General features: G+C 35.2%; 1 protein-coding gene across 16 annotated transcripts in view; it reads right to left on the bottom strand.

Annotated features, from left to right (window-relative positions):
* Positions 1 to 25725, bottom strand: part of DLG1 (discs large MAGUK scaffold protein 1) — a 278066-nt gene that overhangs the window by 62685 nt on the left and 189656 nt on the right. For all 16 annotated transcript variants that reach the window (XM_030330682.1, XM_030330683.1, XM_030330680.1 and 13 more), the window contains 2 exons: positions 19425 to 19581; positions 5249 to 5351 (listed from right to left, as the gene is read on the bottom strand). In XM_030330682.1, the coding sequence (XP_030186542.1) occupies positions 5249 to 5351; positions 19425 to 19581 (260 nt within the window). The remainder of the gene's footprint in view (positions 1 to 5248; positions 5352 to 19424; positions 19582 to 25725) is intronic.

Below are 25725 nucleotides of genomic sequence, written 5' to 3'. Positions count from 1 at the left end.
CCACTTAATAGCTGTATAATTGGCAAACTACTTAAATTTTTTGTGCCTTTCTTTACTCACCTGTAATGTCAAATGGAGATAACAGTGCCTACTTTATAGGGTTTTATGGGAATAAAAGAAGTTAATGTAACATGGTTAGTACCATAACCAGCACACAATTTTTTCTATTATATTCTATTACCCAACCTATAGGAAGTTCTTGAACTATATGGATGAGGAACTATTAAAATTTTGTAATTTCTGAATACAAAGTCAAAAACTAGCATCCAGTGCCCAAGTTTGATTAGAGCTATAGATCCTGAAAGATAAAAACTTACTCCTACCAAAAGCTTACCTCTTTGCTCTTTGTCTGTTTGTATGTATATATGTACGTCAGATTATCAATGAAGCAGAGAATCCCAAAAGATTCATCATTAATAAAGGAAGATACTAACTGCAGAAAGATGACTGATTATCAGTGTCAGGTGATTCCTTCTATACTTCTTAAAATGGCCAGTTCATTGAGAAACAAAATCTGAACTTTCAACTTATGTCCTTGGCCCTCAAAGCAGTTACACACTGATGATGTGGAATATGTTTTGTTTTTTTTTTAAAGTGCTGTATAACAAAAATACATTTGTTAAAAAAATAATTAAAGCAAAATATATTGCCTTATAAACAAGGTAAGTAGCAATACAGCAAGGAGGTCAGGTGTTTTCAAAATACCTAAAACATGATTTTAAATTTTAACTCTCCTATTTTTGGTCTTCCGGTTTTTTGGTTTTTTTTTTTTTTTTTTTTTTTTTTTTGCCCTCTTCTTTCTTTCTTTCCTTCTTTTTTTTAACCTACCATGTCATTTCTTCTCTCTGCCCATCTAAATCCTATCCATTCTTTAGGTTGCCAGTTAAGCCCCAATCCTACTCAATGGTATCTTTTCTCATGCCAGGCAACGTACTTCCTTTTGAATTCCTGAGGCAAAGTCTGTCTTCTGTGTTTTTTGGTACTTACCTTGTTTTTATTAGGCAACGGTAACATAGCCATGGTAAAAGACATCAACATTGCCAGACTGGGCACTCATTAAAATATTCCCAGTGAAAAGTATCTAGATTTTGAAGGTAATAGGATCTGGGACTGAATTCTAGCTATTAGTAGCTTTGTTATCTGAGCCTATTTCATCATCTGTATGTAGGAATATAGCTACATATTTCATAAGGCTCTAGAGAAAGGTTTAAATAAATAATAAACACACAGGCACCTAAATAAACATATAAACTGTGTTCAGTGTTATAAAGAAAAAAACTATCACAGTGCTAGGAGATATGCAATCATGAGAAAGAGCTAGCCACACAAAGAGTAAAGAAAAAGAATAAGCAAGAACAGAATGAGCAGAGAATTAGGATAGTATATGATGCAACAAAGGGTCTGAAAGAAGGCTGGTATGGTTAGAGTCTAAGGAGCAAAGGAAGGAGTAGAGGGCATACAGTGATCACATATGTTGTGCTGTGCTCAATCACATAGGGCCTTCCTTACAGGTCCTATCAAAGGGTTTAGATTTTATTCAGAGTTTAATGAAAAATGTTTTAAATGGGAAAGGACACAATGCAATCTTTGTATTTAAAAAGATAATTTTGCTTGATGAACAGAGAACAGATTGGAGAAAATCACGCAAGAAGTAAGTATTCTTGTTAGAGGCTATTAGAATAGTTTAGGTAAGAGATGATGGTGGCTTTGGTTAGGGAAGTGACTGTGATACAGAGATTGAGAAAGGGGAGGGTGGTCAAGAATGACTCAGGCTTCTGGCTTAAGAATCAATGGAGGTGTCATTTACTTCAACAGTAAAATAATTGTTTCAGACATGCTCAGATGCAAACACTATGGAGAAATACAGCTTGTGATATCAAATAGGATCTATAATATGTTTGGTGCTCAGGAACATTTGGAAAAAAATACATATATAAAAGTAATCTGGAAACAGAGAAGATAGCTACTAAATAATAGCTATTTGAACAATCAAAGTAGAATGCAAATTCTCCTTGATAAAAAAATGGTTCCATCAAGAGAACAGTTTAAAATTTGAATACAACTAAAGAAAAAGTATTAATCAGAAAGGTTCATATAGAAGTACAAAAATAACAAAAAAGAACAAGAAAGAAGAGAAACACAGTATAAGCCCAGAAAAGATAATCTCAAAGGGCAATTTGAGACCCATTCAATAACTATTCTAGGAAAATGGCAGCCCACCTTTCCCACCTTGCCATCAGTGGCAAGTAAATCTAGTGCACAGAGATGTACATTACACTTAGTTAAAAGCAGCTAAATACAAAAATGGTAGAGTTAACTATCCTTGTTCTGGTCTATGCTTACCAAGTATTACAGCAGTTCTTCCTTCTATCAATTTTTAACTCCTCATTAAATATAACTCAATATTTTTACCTGGGTCTCAGAAGATTCTTGATAAACATTAACTAGAATATGTCTGAATTTTTAAGCATTCAATTTTCTATCTTGTTGTATCCTTTTAACAGAAATATTCACTTCTTTTTAATTCAGTAAAGTTTTCTTGAATGTATAATTTCAAACATTTATTCTTTTCTTTAAAAAACTTTTTTTTAAATTAAAAAAAATTTTTAATGTTTTATTATTTGTTTTTGAGAGAGAGAGAAAGACAGAGTGTGAGCAGGGTAGGGGCAAAGAGAGAGGGAGACACAGAATCCAAAGCAGCTCCCAGGCTCTGAGCTGTCAGCACAGACCCTGACACGGGGCCCGAACTCACAAGCTGCGAGATCATGACCTGAGCTGAAGTCGGACACCCAACCGACTGAGCCACCCAGGTGCCCCTAAAAAAATTTTTAAAGAAAGTCTAATTTGTATATGTTAGGTATATATACTTGCCTGTCTTCCATTGCTAATATTTTCTCTCTAATCTCTTAAAATTCTGTTTCATTTTATTTATTTTTCCTATTATATTTTCTATGTCTTCTATTGAATTTTCTGCACTGTCTGTGTCTTTGGGTTCAATTTAAAAACTGTTTGCTTTCTTCTTCTTTCCTGGGTTCTGCTATCTCAAAATCAATCTCTTTGGGTTGTGAAGCCATTTTCCCTTACAATTCTTACACCTGTATTTAGTGGTCTTTCAAAGAAATGGATGCATGGATTGTTAAAAACATTAATATCAAGTTTTCAGCTGATTTATGCCAATGATGTGTGTGTGTGTGTGTGTGTGTGTGTGTGTGTGTGTGAGAGAGAGAGAGAGAGAGAGAGAGAGAGAGAGAGAGAGAGAGAGAAACTTTTATCTGTTGCTAAGTTTGCTGTTTGTTTCCATCTCTTCTTATCAATATCTTTGTATGAATGCCAGGCCATACTTTTTTCCTACTTATTACAGAATGAATTGGAATTTGCTGGACAAGCTATTTGGCTGAACCAGAAAGCTTGGGAGTGCAGGGGGGATGGAAGCACAGGTTACCTTCATGGCCTTTAAAACCAAAAGACTGTCACATTATCTGAGGCTATCAAGACAGATTCCTTTATCCAAATACTACTTCCCTAAACTAAACCACATCCAGGATGACTTCTATTTTTTAGCATGTTCCCTGAATTCCCATGAGGCTTGTCAAAAATAAAAGATGATGTTTTTATACCACAAAAAGAAGCCCTCACCAACTTTCGGTCATATTCTAAGTTCTGCCACCACTGAGAATTCTCAACGTTCCATGTTTTCACTCTTCTCTTCTGTGCAGATCTGAAGCTGAGTAAGCAAGGCTTTGACTATGTTATGTTGTCTAGGTCTTGTATCAGTCATCTTAGTTTTGCTTAATGTGAGGTGGAGTTGTGTGGGTGTAAGTGTGTGTATGTTTTATTTTCCTTGTTGGCTTTTGTGCGTTTTCTTGGGAGGTCAGATATTGACTTATCTTTAATTATACCTAAATAGTCTATATTCCTTAGGAACATATAAGTGAGAGACTTTCTATAATACTAAGAAACCAGTATCTTAGTAAATACTGATAACTTGGCCTATATAGGTATATATAGTATACCTACAGGGCAAGAATGTGCTGGTCAGAAGATAAAAGCATGCGTAATCCCACTGGTGGTTTTGTTTCTCACTGAATTAATAAATTGGCATTCGGGGCACCTGAATGGCTAAGTTAGTTGAGCATCAGACTCTTGATATCAGCTCAGGTCATGATCTCACAGTTTGTGAAATCAGGCCCTGAATTGGGCTCTGCACTGACAGTGTGGAGGCTGCTTAGGATTCCCTCTCTCCTTCTCTTTTGATCCTTCCCCCATTTGCAAGCATTCTCTCTCTCTCAATAAATAAATAAACATTAAAACACTGGCATTCTGACTTCATATATTAGTCTGTTTGGTTAATGTGAATTTATTTGGAGTTTATCCATTATGTAAATGAATTTACCTCTGTTCATTTACTGGACCTAAAATGCCAAGATTTACAACTGGACGTACTATGAAATAGCAAGGAAAGCTCTACATGCTACTTTGACCAAGTAAAAAAATAAAATAAAATAAATAAATTAGGTTTTGTTACAAAAATAAATTCCATCATTGTTTCCTTCTTTACCTTGTTGTTTATGAACATTAACCAGTATGCTATATATCCTTCAGGGTACTTAAGCTTTTTAAATTCCACTGAGGTTTTACTGGAGAAGTGGTTATGCTGATGTACACTAGAGTCTTACACGTTTAAATATGGCATGACCTCAAATTTTCCATTACCACCTTCTTCCCCTAGGAACTCAGTCAGGTCACGTCCATGATACTTCACTATCTAGAAACACATTACATTTCAAACTTGTATTTTTTCCATTTATTTTAAACACCAATAAAGGCTATTAAAAATGTATCTTAAATCTTGATATTAACAAATATAATTTCAAAAGTCAGAAAAAATTGGGATGACCAATTTTCTTTGGCAATGCTACTATCATTGCATATAGTTTTTACGATCCTTTGGGATCCCTGAGTTAGTAAAGGTATGTATTTGGTTTGAGGACAGATTAAAAAAAATAATAAACACATGGCAATTAATCCAAATAATGATGAAATACTCAAAGGAATTGGAAGATAAAACTACTACATCCTATTGAAAACACTTTGACCTGGATAGTAAATTTGGTTCAGACTAAACAAACACTAGATTAATAAAAGAGACCAAAACATAAAAAAGTTAAGCTTGGAAAGTTAAACAGTAAGAGGAAGAATTCTAAAAACTGAAATAAACAATAAACACAGACAGCAAGAATTTTACTACCTTCAGGCCGATATTGTGCAACAATCGTGACAGCTTGGCCAGCATTTTTCAAAGCGGCTGCTGCCTGCTCATGGCTGGCAGTTCTGAGGTCAACACTGTTTACCTGTAAATCAAATTGAATTTTAAATTTGAAAGAAATTATGCATACTGATTAGAAACCACAATAGCCTGTTCTTTGAGTAGGCACAGTTAAAAAAAATAATTTGCAATTACTTTATCATTAAAGTATTTTCTTGTTCCGAGTTACTAAAATACATCATATATTTCAACAGAATGTTACTATCAATGAAAACAATTTTACTCACTAAAAATACTCTGCTTAACGTCAAGTCAAGTGAGCAAAACCAAAATTTTCCCCAAGTTTTCTGGGAAGTTGTTCACCAATCCTTTGGGAAACATAGCTTAATTTGATAACCTGAAATATCAACAAGTGTCATTATTTTGTATAGTTCATTTAGTAACTCAAGCAATGAGAGGGACGTTCATTTTGTATATAGCATCTTTTCAACTCCTGCCATATTTTTACTCCTATTACTCATTTCAGTTCCAATTTTCTTCCTTCCTTCCCCAAACTAAGCCTCTGTTCTTTTGGAGTAACAGAAAGGCAATTGTTTAAGTGTTAAAATTGCTCAGATTTCAAGGGCTGACATTTAAAGAGAGAAAACGTTATCAAATGAACAAGGCATTTGTTTGAACAATGTTTTGTACGCAGGGCCCTCCCCTGGCCAAAATAATTACTGGGGTGATCAATTCCACTCCAGAATAAGCAACTTAATTCCTATTTCTGAAAGGCTGCTGATACCTAGTATATGCTGCAAGCACACTATCTTAAGAGCCTATACCTTTCCCACTATTAGCAAAAATTAAATGGACATTCAGGGAAGCATTATATTTACATGACAATAGCTTTAAATACTTAAGTTGTCTCCCCACCCCGCCAAGAACCAGCAATAAATAGACTATAGTAATGCTTGAAACCTTGATCAAATATTTCTGGAAAGGAAGAAGAACTGTCATGCAATTTTTATATGAAAGCCTGTTTTGTTGACATCAAATCTCAAACCTGTTAAAGCTCACATACCAATTTTGGAAAAAATGACTATAAGCCCAGAAATTCTTAGGATTATAAAATTTATATAAAAAACATTTTAACCATGTAAAGACCTGATATTTGATATTATGTATAAAGGATGTCATTATGCAGCTAAGTTAAAACAAACACATATATTTTTATTTTTTATTTTGAGAGAGAGAGAGGGAGTGAGTGAGCATTTGAGTGGGGGAGAGGGGCAGAGGGAGAATCTTAATCAGGTTCCATGCTCAGTGCAGAGCCTGACACAGGGTTCGATCCCACGACCCTGGGATCATGACCCAAGCTGAAATCAAGAGTTGGACAGACAACCAACTGAGCTACCCACTTTTTTTTTTTTAAGTTGTAATTTAAATTCCACTTAGTATACAGTGTAATATTAGTTTTAGTTGTACAATTTAGTGATTCAACACTTACATACAACACCTGGTGCTCATTACAAGGGCACTCCTTAATCCCCATCACCTATTTAACCCATTCCCCCAGCCACCTCCCCTCTTGGTAACCAGAGAGTTCTCCATAGTTACTGTTTCATGGTTTGCCTCTCTCTTTCCCTTAGTTCATTTGTTTTGTTTCTTAAATTCCACAAATGAGACAAATGATATTTTTCTTTCTCAGACTTATTTCATTTAGCATAATACTCTCCAGCTCCATATAGAGCTATGTTGTTGCAGTGGCAAGATTTCATTCTTTTTTTATGGCTAATATTCTCGTGTGTGTGTGTGTGTGTGTGTGTGTGTGTGTGTGTATACACACACTACATCTTCTTTATCCATTCATCAGTTGATGGACATTTGGACTGTTTCCATATTTGGCTACTGTAGATAATGCTGCTATAAACACTGGGATGCATATATTCCTTTGAATTAGTATTTTTGTATTCTTTGGGAAAATACCTAGTAGTTCTTGAATGAAAATCAAGATCCAAAAAAATCTGAATCTAAAAAAATGTAACATAATGTGGTTTTATTAGAGATTATCTCTAGCTAAAGACTATTAAAAAGTCTACAATATATAAGTAGTTCTGCTTTTTTTTAAAAAAATGTTTTTTTGAGAGAGAGAGAGAGCACGAACAGGGGAGTGGCAGAGAGAGAGGGACCAAGCAGTCTCCACACTGTCAGCCCAGAGCCTGATGTGGGGCTTGATCTCATGAACAGTGAGATCACGACATGAGCCGAAATCAAGAGTCTGGCACTTAACTGACTGAGCCAATCAGGCACCCCTAAATAGACCTAGTCTGAGCATAAAGTATAACTAATTCCTAATTCCCTAAAGAATAAACTAGGGAAGAAATTTAAAGGAAGAGAAATTTTCATAGATAGTTGTAGAAAAGGTAATTCTTAATGAATTATTCCTGAGCAGCAAATCTTTCTGTTACAGAAGAGATCTGAAGACAACTTATACAGATTCAAAAGAGAATTTGTTAACAAGACTACAAATTAAAAACTGTCCAAAATCTACTGAACATTTTAACAGAAAATACAGTATCAAGGATATTTTAAAAGAAATCCTTGCACTGAGAGACATATTTATGTAAATAGCCTTAAGTCACTTTTTTATACATATAATTTACATAAAATTCACACTTTCAACGTGTACAATTGAGTGGTTCTCAGAACATTCAAAAGGATGTGCAATTATCACCATGATCTAATTCCAAACTTTTTCATTACCTCAAAAAGAAACGCACTACCCATTATAAGCCATTCTCCTCTTCCCTCAGCTCCTGGCAACTACTAACCTACTTTCTGACTCCATGGATATGTCTGTTTTCTACATTTTAAATAAATGGGATACTGATACTATGATATTTAGCCATTGTGTCAGCTTCTTTCACTTAGCATGTTTTCATGGTTCATCCTTGTAGCATGTATCAGTGCTCCATTACTTATTATGGCTGAATAATACTCTATTGTATTATTCTACATTCTACATTTTATCTACATTGTTAATTTTATTCCTCAGTATTTTACTCTTTTAAATATTGTCATGTGTGAAATTGTTTTCTTAGTTCCACTTTCAGGTTGTTTAATGCTGGTTGGTAAACAGAAACATAGCTGTCTCTTGTACGGTGATTTGCTCTCCTGCAAAATTGCTGAACTTGTTTATTAGTTCTAGTAGCTTTTTTGTTGTGGCTGGATTTTCTAAGACTGTCTATATATAAGAGATCATGGCATCTGCAAATAGAGATAGTTTTCCTTTAAATCTGGAAGACTCTTTTTTTTTTTTCCTTGTAACCGCCCTGTCTAGAAACTCCAGTACAGCACTGAAAATGAGCAGCAGAAGTGGACACGCTTGTCTTGTGATCTTAGAGGGAAAGCTTTCATTTTTTAGCATTTAGTATGATGTAAGCTATTGGTTCTTCATAGAGACCCTTTAGCAGGTTGAGAAAGTTCTATTCCTAATTTGTTTAGTGTTTTTATGATGTAAAGGTGTTGGTTTTTGAGAAGTGTTTTCTGTGACTATTGAGATGACTGTATCATTTATGTCCTTTATTAATATAGTGTCTTAGTTTGATTGGTTTTCTTATGTTGAACCAACTATTCATTCCTTAATCCCATAAATTACACTTGATTATGGTGTAAAGTTCCCTTTTTATGCTGGTGTATAATCTTTTTTTATCCTGCTGGATCCAGTTTGCAATTCTGTTAAGGATTTTTTCATCTATATACATAAGGAATATTGGTTTCTTGTTTTTTCTTCCTATGATGTCTTTGTTGGTTTGATAAAAGAACAATGCATGGCTTCATAGAATGGGTTGGGAAGTGCTCTTCATGCCTATTCCTTTTTTGGGAAGTTTGTGAATGACTGGTGTTAATTCTTCTTTAAATGTTTGGTAGACCATACCAGTGAAAACCATCTGGTCCTGGGCTTTTACCTTTGTGAAACATTTTGATTATCAATTCAGTCTTCTTAATTGTTACAGGTCTATACAGATTTTCTATTTCTTTTTGAGTCAGTTTCAATAGTTTATGTCTTTCTAGAAATTTATCAACACTTACATACATTATAAAATATACTTTGTCTTCACTAACAATTTTTATCTTTTCTTTGTCTGATATTAGTATAGCCACTCTTCAGTGTTTCTTGGTTACTGCTTGCATAGTGTATCTTTTCCAACTTTTTAATCTTTGTTAAAAATAAACCACTGTCTTTGAATCTAAAGTGTGTCTGTTACAGACAGCATATAGTTGGATCCCGTTGTTTAATCTACCCTGTCAATATCTTTTAACTGGAGTGTTTAATTCATTTACATTTAATGTAGTTGAAAAAGATTTGTCGTCTAGTTTGCTGTATTCTTCATGCCGGATATATTTTTTGTTCCTCTATTCCTCCATTTCTACCTTCTTTTGTTAAACAGATACTTTCTATTGTACCGTTTTAATTCCCTTGTTTATTATATATATTTTCAGTTATTAGCCTAGTGGTTTCTCTGGATTATAATTAACCTAATGATCTACTTTAGATTAAATACCAACTTAATTTCAATGGCATATAAAAGCTCTGCTCCTATACCCTGCCTTGTGATAAATTACATCTTTATAAAGTGTGCACCCATCAACACAGATTAAAGTTATTGCTTTATTCAGCTGTCTTTTAAATCAGATAGTAAAAAAAAAAAAGAGCTACAAATAAAAAAATACACTTATATGTTTCTGTTTTGTATTTACCTATGTAGTTCCGTTTAATAACAGTCTTTATTTCTTCATATGGATTTAGGTTACTCTCCAGTGTCCTTTCATTTTAGTCTGAAGGATTCCCTTTAGTATTTCTTATAGAACAGATCTACTAGAGATGAACTTCCTCAGCTTTTGCTTACTTGGAAATGTCTTGATTTGTTCTTTGCTTCTGAAGGACAATTTTGCTCCTGGATATAGAATCCTTGGTTAATACCATTTTTCTTTCAGAACTTTGAATAGGTCATCCTATTGCTTTCTGGCTTACACTGTGTTTGATAACATATTAGATGCTAATCTTATTGAAGATCTCCTGTATGTAATGAATCATTTTTCTCTACTTTCAAGGTTCAATCTTTGTCTTTTGATAGTTTGATTATGATATGTGCATGGTTTGGATCTCTTCACGTTTATTCTACTTGTAGTTCATTAAGCTTCTCGGATGTGTACAATGTTTCTCACCACATTTTAAGGTTTTCAGTCATTATTTACTCAATATTCTTTCTGCCCCTTCCTATCTTTCTTGTCATTCTGTGACTACATATAAATATACATTATGTATATGTTGTACATTTGATGATATCCCACAGAGGCTCTGTTAATTTTTCTTCATTCTTTTTTCTTTCTGTTCTTCAGTGTGGATAATATCACTAGACATATCTTCAAGTTTGCTTTTTCTTCTGCTAGCTCATATCTGTTGAGTTTGTCTAGAGTATTTTTGAATTTTAGTTACTGTATTTCTTACCTGCAGAATTTTTTTTTTTTTATTAAATTTTTTTTTTCAACGTTTATTTATTTTTGGGACAGAGAGAGACAGAGCATGAACGGGGGAGGGGCAGAGAGAGAGGGAGACACAGAATCGGAAACAGGCTCCAGGCTCCGAGCCATCAGCCCAGAGCCTGACGCGGGGCTCGAACTCACGGACTGCGAGATCATGACCTGGCTGAAGTCGGACACTTAACTGACTGCGCCACCCAGGCGCCCCTTACCTGCAGAATTTCTATTTGGTTCTTTTTTCTTTTATCTATTTATTAAAGTTTTTTTGATGTTTATTTTTGAGAGAGAGCATGAGTGGGGGAGGGGCAGAGAGACAGAGACACAGAATCCAAAGCAGACTCCAGGCTTTGAGTTTGTCAGCATAGAGCCTGATGCAGTGCTCCAACTCACGCAACTGTGAGATCATGACTTGAGCCAAAGTCGGAGGCTTAACCAATTGAGCCACCCAGGCGACTCGGTTCTTTTTTCTAATAGAAATCTCTTTATTGAATTCTCTTCTTGTTGAGATATTGTTCGTTTATTTTTCCCTTTCATTCTTTAGTTCTTTGAACATATTTAAAATATCTGATTTGAAGTCTTGGTTTAGTAAGTCCAATGTTGGGCTCCCTTAGGGGCAGTTTCTATTGACTGCTTTTTTCCTGTGTACAGGCCTTATTTTCTTGTTTTTCTGCATGTCTCATGGTTTTTTGTGGAAAACTAGACATTTAAAATAATACAATGTGCAACTGTGGAAATCAGATATGTCTTTCTGCCCAGGGCTTGTTATTGTTGCTGATTATAGTCATTTTTGGTGACTTCTGAATTCTATGAAGTTTGTATTTTGTGATGTGTGTGCCAATGAAGTCTCTGCCTTGTTAGCTTAGTGGTCAGTTAATGACTGGAAAGAGATTTCGTTAAATGCCTGGCCTCTTTGCTGAAGGGCTCTGTGTGTATGCTGTGTGATGTTTTCAACATGCAGCTAGGCAACTGATAACTCTGACTTAACTATCACTTCCTGTCTGCCTAGAGCATCACAGTCGGCCAGAGGTGTGAGTTTAGGACCTTTCCTGAGTATGTACACAGTCCAGGACCTACATGTGTCTTCCTAGGTTCCAAGGAATATGTCATAGTTTTTCAAAGGCCCTAATGGAGAGCTCATTCCCCACTTTTTCCTTTTAAGCTTTTGATTAACTTACTGATTGCCTCAACTATTATCCAATGTCTCAGGCAGCCATAATGTGCCTATAATTGTTTTGACAACTAGCCCAGAGAAAAAGGCTTTTGAATCAGGTTAATACAGAGAGCCTTCCAAAGGGGTTTTAAAGAACCACCAAACAGGTCAAATTATGACAACTCTCTGGGAAAGAGGCTCTGAAAGTTCTACCTCCATTCTGCTCTCTAGTGGCTGTGACGCACTGGTTTTCACTGTAAATGTGGACTATTTTTCAAGGTTACTGTGATGCTGGAGGACAGGCGATGGGACTTAGGTAAGTTAAAACCCCCTAAGCTCACTCTTATGAAGGTTCAGTCCTCTGCTTCTTTTATTTTGAATAAACACTTCCTGAATTGCTGCAAGCCTTTGGTTAATTTCCAGAGTTCTGAACGACTTTATTCTGACAATTGTGTCCACTTTTCTCACTGCCTTTATAGAAGAGGGAATTTTTGTTGAAGTCTTTTGGGTCACTTGTGATTCTAAGATTCTAGGAGTCTAGATTTTCAGCAAATATAAATTATATTCTCCACCATACTTGTCATCATTGGAAATAACAGTAATACCTCATTTATACCATATTGAAAAATGTAGTGTTCTATATATGTAATGAATTTTTAAAATATTTTTTAATGTTTATTTATTTTTGAGAGAGAGAGAGAGAGAGAGGGAGACAGAAAGAGAGATGGAGCATGAGCAAGGGAGGGCAGAGAGGGAGACACAGAATCTGAAGCAGGCTCCAAGGCTCCAGCTGTCAGCACAGAGCCTTGACACGGGGCTCGAACCCACGAACCATGAGATCATAACTTGAATTGAAGTTGGGTGCTTAACCGATTGAGCCACCCAGGTGTTCCTATATGTAATGAATCTTGGTTTCAAAGCTTCTTTCTTCAACAAAATTAAATATATCAAAAAGAATATTTTATAAAACCTATGATTTATCTCCATGCCTTCCCAACTAATTTATTTATATTTTTCTCAATGATGTGGGTTATCATTGAGAACATCAAGGGGTGTCTGGGTGGCTCAGCTGGTTAAGTGTCCAACTTTAGCTCAGGTCGTGATCTCATGGTTTGTGAGTTCGAGCCCTGCGTTGGGATCTGTGCTGACAGTTCAGAGCCTGGAGTCTGCTTCAGATTCTGTCTCTCCCTCTCTCTGCTCCACCCATGCTTGCACTGTCTGTCTCTCAAGAAAATAAATTAAGCAAAACAAAAGCAAAAACAAAAACAAAAAAAAAAAAAAGAAAAGGAACATCAAGAGATGCCTGGGTGGCTCAGTAGGTTGAGCATCTGACTTCGGCACAGGTCATGATCTCACACTACTTGTGGGTTTGAGCCCCACGTTAGGCTCTGTACCGACAGCTCGGAGCCTGGAGCCAGCTTCAGAATTCTGCCTTTGTCTCTGCCCCTCCCCTGCTCATGCTCTTTGAAATATAAAATAAAAAACAAAAAAACAAAACAACATCAGTAAGAGGGATGGTCTTTAGAACAGTAATTCACAAAGTTTGGTCCCAGGAGCAGCAACATCAGTATCTCATGGAAACTTGTTAGGAATACAAAATTTTAGAATCTACCCAAGTTAGGGGCACCTGGGTGGCTCAGTCGGTTGGGCATCTGACTTCGGCTCAAGTCATGATCTCACAGTTTGTGAGTTTGAAGCCTGTATCGGGCTCTGTGCTGATGGCTCAGAGCCTGGAACCTGTTTCAGATTCTGTGTTTCCCTCTCTCTCTAACCCTCTCCAGCTCTCACTCTCTCAAAAATAAATAAATAATAAACATTAAAAAAAGATAAAAAAGATTTTAAAAATCTGTTTAAAAAAAAAAAAAAGAAGCTACCCAAGTCATACTGAGTTGGAAGCTTTGGGGATGGGGTCTAAGAGTGCTTTGTTTTTGTTTTTTAATATGTTTTTTTTAAATGTTTATTTTTGAGAGACAGAGTGAGAGAGAGCACATGCCCCTAAGAATGTTTTTTAACAAGGCTTTAAGGTGATCGTGATTCAAGGTGAAAATTGAAAACAGCTAAACTTTGTCTAATGAGGTATTTAGTTTGTTCCTAACAGGGTTTTTAGTTTTTTTCTCTTGCTCCTGAGGTTTTTCTTATTGCTCTCAGGGTATTTGCCTAGAGAAGCTTAGTAAGCATTAAAAATTTTAAGGCTACTGATGCATACAGCCTCAAAAGGCTGTATGTAACTTACACTCACATTAGGGTAACCAAGTGGCCTGCCTAGACTGTCTGGGATTTTCAGTTTTAAAACTGAGACTAAAGGGATTTCCAGACATGGGGCTTTAAGTGCTAGAACTGGAAAAGTTCTGGGTCAACCAGGTTATGTTGGTCAGTCTAACATACTCTAGCAGTGTGTCAGTGACCCATATAAAGTTGTTCCATATGGACAATTCAAAAACATCTATTTTTGCTTTGAATTTTTTACACCTAACTCTAAGCCAACTGAAAATTTATTTTGACACAAGGTGTGAAGTGAGGCTCTAAGCTAATTTTACTCCCCTAAACAACTAGCTAATTTGTCCAATATTTATTTTTAACAAATTCATTCTTTACCACCAATTTGTCCTTATCATACTATAACTTATTTTAAAAAATTTAAGTTCCAGTATAAAAGTAAAAGCAATAAAATATACAAATTAGAACACTTCAGTTGGAAGAATTTTCAACAACTGTATACACCCATGAAACAATTCCAAACAAGATATATACCCTCCCTTTCCATCATTCAACTCAGAAATTTCCATTGTGCCACTTTAAAATCAGTACAATCACAACTACTTTCTGACTTCTATCAGTAGAAATTATTGTCTGCTCATGATTATCATTTAACTGGATTCATACTGTCTGTGTTTTTGTGGTATGTTTTATTTTACTCAATGTGATGTTTTTTAGTGTTATGTATGTTGTTGTGGGTGTCAGTTTGTTACTTTGTTTAAATGCACTCCAAGTTATTTAGCTATTTTGCTATTGATGGACACTTGAGTCATTTCCAGATCTGAATGATTATCAATAAGGCTGTTATGAACATTTCTGTTTAAGTGCTTCTGTAGACATGATTTCTTGGGTAAAATCTGGGTGATCTTGTAGTGGTTGTATAATATGCCCACCAGTAATGAGAGCTATCAGTCCTCCACATCCTCACCAATGTTTGTCCTTTTTTTTTTTTTTTTTTTTCCATCTTTAGCCATTCAACTGGGTGGGATATGGGATACGTTACAACTCCCACTCCTAAAGTTAAAAATCCACACATAACTCTTGACTCTCCAAAATCTTAATAGCCTATTGTTGACTAGAAGCCTTACCATTTGTATGCTATACGTATTATATACTATATTTTTATAATAAACTATAGAAAACGTTATTAAGAAAAGCACAAGGAAAATACATTTACCATACTATACTGTATTTATCAAAAAAATCTATATATAAGTGGACGTGTGCAGTTTAACCCCCCTGTTGTTCAAGGATAACCCCTATCTCATTTTAGTTAGGCATAATTTATATTCAATAATCTTTTTAGTTTACAGTTAAAAGAGTTTTGACAACTGCCTATGTTGAGTAGATACTGTCACAATCAGATACAGAAAATTGACATCACTCCCACCCAGATTCTTCCAAATGCTTTTATTCATTGTGGGTTTTGGGTTTTTTTTTGTTGTTGTTGCACTGCCCTGATGCCTAACGTTAAGTACCTTTTCATGTGTTTATAGGCCATTCACATATCTTGTGAAATATATGTTTAACTCTTTTGCTCATTTTTAAAACTGGGTTACTCATCTTTCTATTGTTAATTTGTGAGAGATGTTTATGTATTCTGGATACAAGTCCTTTATCAGATATATGTACTAAGAATGGTTTTTCCTTCTCTGTGGCTTGCCAATTTGGCTCTTAATGCACATTTTTTATGGTTAGTATTTTATGTACCGTTGCAAAGATATCCTCCTATAAGTTTTCTCTAGGAGGATTATGGTTTGGGCTGTACATTTAGATTTATAATCCATGTAGAATTAATTTTTAGGGCACCTGGAGGGCTCAGTTGGTTAAGTGTTCAACTCTTGATTCTGGGTCAGGTCAAGATCCCACAGCCATAAGATCGAGCCCCATGTTGGGTTCCCTGTTGTTTTGGCTGGGGCACCTGGGTGGCTTAGTTGGTTAAGTGTCCAACTTCAGCTCAGGTCATGATCTCATGGCTTGTGGGTTTGAGCCCCGCGTTGGGCTCTGTGCTGACAGCTCAAAGCCTGGAGCCTACTTCAGATTGTGTGTCTCCATCTCTCTGCCTCTCCTCCACTCACGCTCTGTCTCTCTCTTTGTATCTCACTCTCTCTCAAAAATAAACAAACATTAAAAAAAATTAGTTTTGGCTTAAAGAGCAGATTAGACATAGATGAAGAAAATTTATGAACTAGAAAACAGATCTGACTGAAATTAAGTACAAGAAGACGAGTTAATAAATATGACACTGGGATTAAAAGACATGCAGGACAGGATGATATCCTCCTCTTACAGGAACTGAAGAAGGAGAGAATCTATACGATGTGGGAAAGGCAAAATTTGAAAAAATACTGGCTAAGATTCCAGAACTGATTAAAGACAGAACTTCTCTGATCCAGGAAGCTCAACAAATCTTAAACAGAAAAAATAATAAGCTAGACATAATCATATTTTAATTAAACTGTAGTACACCAAAAAGTAAGAGACTTTAAAAAAAACAGTAAGTGAGGGGCGCCTGGGTGGCTCAGTCGGTTAAGTGTCCGACTTTGGCTTAGGTCATGATTTCATGGTTTGTGGGTTTGAGCCCTGCATCAGGCTCTGTGCTGACAGCTCAGAGCCTGGAGCCTGCTTCGGATTCTGTGTTTCCTCCTCTCTCTGCCCCTCTCATGCTCATGCTCTGTCTCTCTCTGTCTCTCAATAATAAATACACGTTAAAAAAAATTTTTTTTAAATAAGTAAAAAAAGAAAAACCAAATCACTTACAAATAAATAAGACATAGTGCAGATCTTTTTTGTTAAATACAAAAAAAGAAGCTTGATAGCATACAACAGTATCTTCAAAGTATTGAGAGACAACAGCTGTCACTCCAGCACATTAGACTGAATTATATACACAAGTGAGGATGAAGTAAAGATATTTTCAGACAAACTCTATGATTATTTATCATTAAGAAATTATTGCTGAATGAACAATCTAAAGACTCCCAATAAGGTACATTTGGGTATTTAAAAAATATTTTAGCTTTTAAAAATGACCAGGAGAGCGCCTGGGTGGCTCAGTCAGTTAAGCGCCCGACTTCAGCTCAGGTCATGATCTCATAGTCCGTGAGTTTGAGCCCCGTGTCAGACTCTGTGCTGACAGCTCAGAGCCTGGAGCCTGCTTCAGATTCTGTGTTCCTCTCTCTCTGTCCCTCCCCCACTTGTACTCTCTCTCTCAAAAATAAATAATCATTAAAAAAAAGTTATTAAAAAAAATCTTTAGGGGTGCCTGGGTGGCTCTGTCAGTTAAGTATCTGACTTCGGTTCAGGTCATGATCTCGTAGCTTGTGGGTTCGAGCCCCACGTTGGGCTCTGTGCTGACAGCTCAGAGCCTGGAGCCTGCTTCAGATTCTGTGTCTCCCTCTCTCTCTGCCTCTCCCCTGCTCATGCTCTGTCTCTCTCTGTCTCAAAAATAAATAAAAACATTAAAAAAAAATGTTTTTTAAATGACCAGGAAATTTTATTAGCATGTAAAGGATGGGGGCTAGAAAAGCTAAATTTTCTGCAATGAACCAAACAGTCCTACACAACAAATTCAATCCCAATGCTGTTAGAGGTCCACTGAAAAATACAGAAGAAGCGAGATAAATAGAAGAGATGATGAACAACAGCAACAAAAATTATAGAACATATGGATTGTTAAAACACAAAAATCAAAATGACTAAGTTTGGGGTATATAAAAATAAAACAGGGGCACCTCGGTGGCTTAGTTGGTTAAGCATCCAATTTCAGCTCAGGTCATAATCTCACGGTTCGTGAGTTTGAGCCATGCGTTGGGCTCTGTGTTGACAGCTCAGAGCCTGGAGCCTGCTCCTCCCCCGCTCATGTTCTGTCTCTCTCTCTCAAAAATAAATATTAAAAAATAAATAAATAAATAAAACAGAAGTCAAATACTAGAAACAGCACAAAGGTTTAAGGTTCCCAAAGTCAATGTGTCATTAGGGAGAAGAGTTGAATTTGATCAGTTTTAGCCTAAAATTCTACAGGTAATAACCACATAAACACAAAAACTGAAAGTATAAACTGGAGAAAAGATGAGGCAAATATCAAGCAAAAAAGAGCCACATTAATATCAGACAATGTAACTTCTAGGTTAAACACTATTATCTTTTTTAAAAAAAGCTTTTTTAAAAAATATCAAGCAAAAAAGAGCCACATTAATATCAGACAATATAGCTTCTATGTTAAACACTATTATCTTTTTAAAAAAAAATTTTTTTAGTCTCTATTTTTGAAAGAGAGCGAGCGAGCACGCGCACACAGGGGAGGGGCAGAGAGAGGAAGGCACAGAATCCGAAGCAGGCTCCAGGCTCTGAGCTGTCAGCACAGAGCCCAATACAGGGCTTGAACCCATGAACCGTGAGATCATGACCTGAGCTGAAGTCAGAGGCTTAATCGATTGAGCCACCCAGGCGTCCCAAATCTTTTAATGTTTATTTTGGAGAGAGAGAGCATGCACACACACGCTAGTTGCAGAGAGGCAGAGAGAGACACAGAATGTGAAGCAGGCTACAGGCTCTGAGCTATCAGCACAGAGCTTGATGTGGGGCTTGAACTCATGAACTGTGAGATCGTGACCTGAGCGAAGTTGAATGAATGTTTGACTGAGCCACCCAGGCACCCCAGGTAAAAACTATTATTATAAATAAAGAGGATTATTACACAATAACAAAAAAATTATTATGAATTGAGTAATAACCACCAGGAAGGAATAATGATTCTAAATTTAGATGCATCTAATAACATGGTTTCGGAGATATAAAAATAAAAATCACTGCAAGGACAAACTAACTTAATTGCTGAACCCACCATCACATTCAAACAGCTTAAAAAATTTCTTTTAATAATAGATCAAGTAGACAAGAGATTAAAGTATAAAGATCTGCACAACATAAGTAACAAGGTTAATAAACATACAGATAACATTGCAGTCAATAAATAGAGAATACATACTTTCTTCAAGCATATTTATACAGACTGATCCCTTATAGGTAAGTCAAATAACGAAAGAAAATCTATTGTACACAACATGTTCTCTGACATCCCTGCAATCTTACAATTAAGTTGTAAAATGTAAGAAAATAACTGAAATATCTCCCACAACTTTAGGATATGAAAAACAAAACTTTTAATAATTAATAGGTCATAGTTAAAATAATAAAAACATTATTTTGATTAACATCTCCTACCGATATAATACGATCTCCTTTTCTGAGCTCTCCACTAAGATCAGCAGGTCCTCCAGCCAAGATAAAGGAAATAAATATGCCTTCTCCATCTTCACCTCCTACAATGTTGAAACCAAGGCCTGTTGAGCCACGATGAAGAACAACTTTTCTAGGTTCCCTAAAAATTAGAAAAATATTGAACACCTTAGAAATTTTATATAGAACTTGACATTCTATCAGTGAGATTTCCCTATTGATAAATCTTATGTTATCAAACTATAAAGAAAGCTAGATGAAAGTTAAAAATGTTTTCAAAACAATGGGGTAGAGATTCTAAGACTAGAAATTAAGGTTAGAAAGTGAAAGGAAAAATCCAAATTGTTTTTTTTTTATTTTAATTTTTTTTTTACATTTATTTATTTTTGAGAGACAGAGAGAGACAGAGTATGAACAGGGGAGGGGCAGAGAGAGAGGGAGACACAGAATCTGAAGCAGGCTCCAGGCTCTGAGCTGTCAGCACAGAGCCCGACACAGGGCTCAAACCCACAAGCCGCGAGATCATGACCTGAGCCAAAGTCAGACGCTTAACCACTGAGCCACCCCGGTGCCCCGGAAAAATCCAAATTGTATATAAAAGCTGAAAACCCATGTTAAAAACCCATAATTTTTGTTAAAAAACAAACATGAAACTAAAACAAAAAGAGAAAACAATGTGGTAATAAAAATGACTTAAAGAGCCCTACTCAATTCATAGCCTATTCGAGAAACAGTTTTATCTATTTTGGGAAGATATTCACAGAAGGATATTTTACAAGGTCCTTTAGAGTTCACTTTGTTATTTTAATAGTCTTATAGTCAGGATTTATGTTTTTACTTATTTTACTTTCAGATATAACTCTAAGCCTGTTGATGAATAGAAAATCTAACTGTTTACTCTGGGTAAATTGCTTAACTCTTTATATTTGTGTTTTCAAATAATCCTTCTCAACAATACCGTGAAGTAAGGATGTATTATTCCTACTTTAAAGATGTTCTCCTTGAGAAGTTACATAATTTGCCCAAGATTATTTAGCTGATACATGATAAATGGGAATTTGAACAAAGAATTGATTCCAAAGCCAACTGATGCTGGGCACTTCTTGGTATAAAATAATCAAATAATTTACCACATTTACATCCAGATGCTTCCTGGTTGGTCTCATTGCCTCTGACCGATTATTAACAGACTTGTAATATGAACACTGTAATTATTTAATAAAATATATTTGAAGTATAAAAAAAAAAAAAAAGCCCTACTCAAGAAATATACACTTTAGAAATATACTCAAGAAATATACACTTTAGAAAAGTTGATGTTGCACACATTTTATTGCCTATGAACCAGTCACTGCCCCTACTTCCTAGATGTTATAAAAGGCAGATAAGCCTTCGTCTTAGAAAAGGCAGGCCCTTTTCACAGTCTTGAAAGAATGAATCCTGACTAACTTAAGCCAGTCATAGCAATCCCATTCCTCTTTGCTAAGTTGAGGCTATGACCCTATTCTGGCCTCTGAGAAATAAATAAAGCTAAATTTTATTGACATTTCCCAAAGAAAGACAGACCCTAACAAAAACAAAGCACATTTTGTCCCCTTAGAAAGCACATTTGTTTCCTTCCCTACCAAAATAACACCCACACAAAAAATGAACAATAAAATCACATTACTGGTTTGGATATATTATAGTCATGAAGGTAAGACCAGAAGAATCCTAGAGATACTATGCACCTAAGGATTGCTACACAAATGCTAGAACTGTCCATCTCCAAACTTTTTATATAAAATAATTAAATACCTTTACTTCTTAAGTCATATCCCTCTACCTCTCTCTGCTATTCATTCATTCTAAGATGAGCCTTTTCCTCCACCTTCATTTAAAATCTTTGAAATCAGAATACATCTTACCACTACTAATGTTTCACATTTGCTGCCAATTATATACATAGTTGTGTGAATACCATTTATACCTTCTGGTAAGACCATGAAAATTCTAGGAGATTATTTTAGACATGATGAAATGCAGAATATCATTTGGAATTAGAATGTATCATTTGGTAAGTATTTTAAAAATGTAAGCAGATTTTTCTAGAACATTGCAAAAAAGCTACTGGTAACAAAAGGCATAACAGAAGTAAGTATTCTTTAAGAATGAATTTTAGGGATCCTTCCATATAATGTGGAATTAATCTTAAGTATTCATTAAAAACTTGAAACAGGCATTTTCTAGTCATTCATTTCATCATTAATCAGCTCTGCCAGTTCACTTAACAAAATTATTATTGTAAAACCAAACAATATATTGTTTAGGAAATATTAAACAAATATATACATATGTGAAAGAAAAAATGGAATAATAAAACCAAATCCAGGAAAAGAATTTAAGTTGGTAAGGCAGTGTAGGAGAAGCAAGGGAGGATTAGGGCACAAAATAGGTTTCACTATATTGGTGATGTTTTATTTCGTTGTTAGGTGACAGACTCATAGTTTAAGGTTTCTGCTATGCTTTAAATCATATATATGGGGTTGGGGGGTGGAGGGATGGGTTAAATGACTGATGGGTATTAAAGAGGGCACTTGTGATGAGCACTGGGTGTTGTATGTAAGTGATCACTAAATTCTACACCTGAAACTAATATTACACTGTGTGTTAACTGGAATTTAAATTAAAACTTGAATATATATATATATATATATATATGAAGCAAAAAATAACAAACCATATATGAATTATAGTTTTACATTAGCAAACAATACATTAAAAATACTCTGCTAAAATCCAACAGTATTTCAGAGGAAAATAAATTCAGATTTTTCAAATATTGTAAGATGTTCAGCATCATTAGTTATTAGAGAAATGCATGCGAATCACGAGATATGTCCCACTTACTACAATGGCTATGAAATAGAACAGAAAAAACAAGTATTGGTGAGGATGTAGAGAAACTGGAACCCTCATAAATTGATGGTGGGAATGTAAAATGGTGTGGCTGCTACAGAAAACAAATGGTTCCTCATAAACATAAACAAACATACATTTACCATATTACTTAGCAATTCCACTCCTCAGTATATATCTAAAGGAAGTGAAAGTAAGGATGCGAGCAGATACTTGCATGCCAATGTTTGTCACAGCATTATTCTTAATACCCAAAAGGTGGGAACCACCGAAGTGTCCATCAAGAGATGAAATGGATAAATAAATGTGGTATATACAAATAATGGGATATTATTCGGCAATAAGGAATTAAGTTCTGATATATGCTACAACATGGATGAATCTTAAAAACATTAGCTAAATGAAAGAAGTCAGACACAAAAGAATTGTAAGATTACACTTATACAAACAATCTAGAATAAGCAAATTTCATAGCACACAGAAAGTAGACTAGACAATAGGTTACCATGGACTGGGAGGACAAGGAAATGGAATTACTGCTTAATGGTTAGAGTTTATCTGAGGTGATAAAAAGGTTCTGGAAATAGTGACAATGACTGCATAACACTGAATGCAATTAATGCTACTGAATCACACATAAAAAAATTAATAATGTAATATACTAAAAATTGCTGAGTTGTACATTTTAAATGGGTGACATGTATGATATGTGGATCATATCTCAATGAACCTGTTAAAAAAAGAACTTCAGAATCATCAATTTTCTGTATGTTGGGATTTCTTTTCTTTTCCTTTTTTAAATTGGTAATGTGAGATAACCTCTGAAAGATTACTTAGGGTCAAATTGTGGAGAACTTCTAATATGAGTGCAAAGATTTTTGTACCTCATTATCTGGACAAAATAGTGTAATTATCAAGAGTGATAAAACACACATTTTAGTTACTGCAGTCATCAACCACCAGATTTTCAAAGAAAAGTAAAGAAAACAGGTAGACCTGTTGTGTAATACTACAAAGTCCAATACAATATTCTAGACAAAAGATATATAATGAAAAACGATGGGGAACAGCAATCGAGATGCTAATATATTTTTTAGTTTGAAAAATATGCAGAAAAAAAGAAAAATATGCAGAGATTAGAGATTAGACAAGCCATTAACTATTTTCCTCTTTACTTTTTATTAAACCCTATATATTTTGTTTATTAAAATAAAACAAATCCAAATAATTTTCATTTATAATCTTTCAAGATACTTATCCTCCTCAATATTAAGATTCTCGAGAGTCTGTTGCTTTGTTATAGATAATGTAAATGCAAGTATGCATAGGAAGAGTCTTTTAACCCCCATACCTAACCCTCATGAATTCAGTTCTGATTTTGTGGTTTGGAATTTTTTTTTTTTTTTAAATTTCATCCAAATTAGTTAGCATATAGTGCCACAATGATTTCAGGAGTAGATTCCTTAGTGCCCCTTGCCCATTTAGCCCATCACCCCTCCCACAACCCCTCCAGTAACCCTCAGTTTGTTCTCCATATTTATGAGTCTCTTCTGTTTTGTCCCCCTCCCTGTGTTTATATTATTTTGCTTGCCTTCCCTTATGTTCATCTGTTTTGTCTCTTAAGGTCCTTAAATGAGTGAAGTCATATGATTTTTGTCTTTCTCTAATTTCACTTAGCATAATACCCTCCAGTTCCATCCACATTGGTTGTAAATGGCCAGATTTCATTCTTTTTGATTGCTGAGTAATACTCCATTGTATGTATGTATATGTATGTATGTGTGTGTGTGTGTGTGTGTGTGTGTACACACACACACACACACACACACACACACACACACACCACATCTTCTTTATCCATTCATCCATCAATGGACATTTGGGCTCTTTCCACACTTTGGCTATCGTTGATAGTGCTGCTGTAAACACGGGGGGTGCATGTGTCCCTTCGAAATAGCACACCTGTATCCCGTGGATAAATGCCTAGTAGTGCAATTGCTGGCTCATAGAGTAGTTCTATTTTTAGTTTTTTGAGGAACCTCCATGCTGTTTTCCAGAATGGCTGCACCAGCTTGCATTCCCTCCAATAATGCAAAAGAGATCCTCTTTCTCTGCATCCTTACCAACATCTGTTGTTGCCTGAGTTGTTAATGTTACCTATTCTGACAGGTGTAAGGTGGTATCTCATCGTGGTTTTGATTTGTATTTCCCTGATGATGAGTGATGTTGAGCATTTTTTCATGTGTCAGTTGGCCCTCTGGATGTCTTCTTTGGAGAAGTGTCTATTCATGTCTTTTGTCCATTTCTTCACTGGATTATTTGTTTTTTGGGTGTTGTGTTTGATAAGTTTTTTATAGATTTTGGATACTAACCCTTTCCTCTTTACTTCTATAAAAAGGCACTATTAGAAAACAACTACAAAGCCATGACAGATCAATATAGGAGCACAGCCTTAAAGACTTACAGCCTTGAAAATTCTTATCACAAAGAAATAACCACAGGGGTGCCTGGGTGACTCAGTCAGTTAACCTTCGGACTTCAACTCAGGTCATGGTCTTGCGATTCTTAGTTCAAGCCCCATCATGGAGCCTGCTTTGTATTCTGTGTCTCCCTCTCTCTCTGCCCCTCCCATCTCATGCTCTCTCTCTCAAAAATAAAGAAACATTCAAAAAATAATTTAAAAAAAAATTAAAAAAACAAAAAACAAAGAAATAACCACAAACACTGTTCTTTTTGCTAATTTTCACTCCAAACACAATTACTGTGTACTTATTATTAATTAACTTTTCAATACTGCTAACTATTGAAAAAGAGGACACAGATGAAAATTCCTTCCTATGGGACCTTAAAGAGATCATTGCCTAGAGCCAGGAGTCTGACAGGAATAATTACAAGTATGAAAGCTCAAAAATACTAATGCCAACAACAATGCAATTAATAAAAACATAAAAGACATTAATTTACAGATATTTAATCTTAAGTGAAATACTTGTGCAAATTATAAAGCAATATGTCTGACATGATGTCTTAATACTATATTGCACAATATGAAAAAGATTTAAAATACTTTTCGCTTATTATTTCTCACCTAGTTAAGAGTTCTTTGGGAATAAAAAGCAGTTAAAATTAGATCAAAATAAACTTTAAGAGTAAGGATATCAAGGATATATACCAAGCAAAGAAAATATCACTTGAATTCTAAACATGAATCACATAACTGCCATAATGAAATTTTATGATGTACACTAGATAGGAATATGTGAAAAGTTAGTTTTAAATATAAATATATTCCTAACTTAGTTTTACCTATGCTAATTTCTAAGCACAACTTACCATTCCTGAAAAAAAGTATTTATTTTAAAAGGGCAGTAACTGGGGCGCCTGGGTG

The sequence above is a fragment of the Lynx canadensis genome, chromosome C2 (genome assembly GCF_007474595.2).
Source record: "Lynx canadensis isolate LIC74 chromosome C2, mLynCan4.pri.v2, whole genome shotgun sequence".
NCBI lineage: Eukaryota > Metazoa > Chordata > Mammalia > Carnivora > Felidae > Lynx > Lynx canadensis.
The sequence above is the reverse complement of the archived record's forward strand: the minus strand, read 5'-3'. Positions and strand labels throughout refer to the sequence as shown.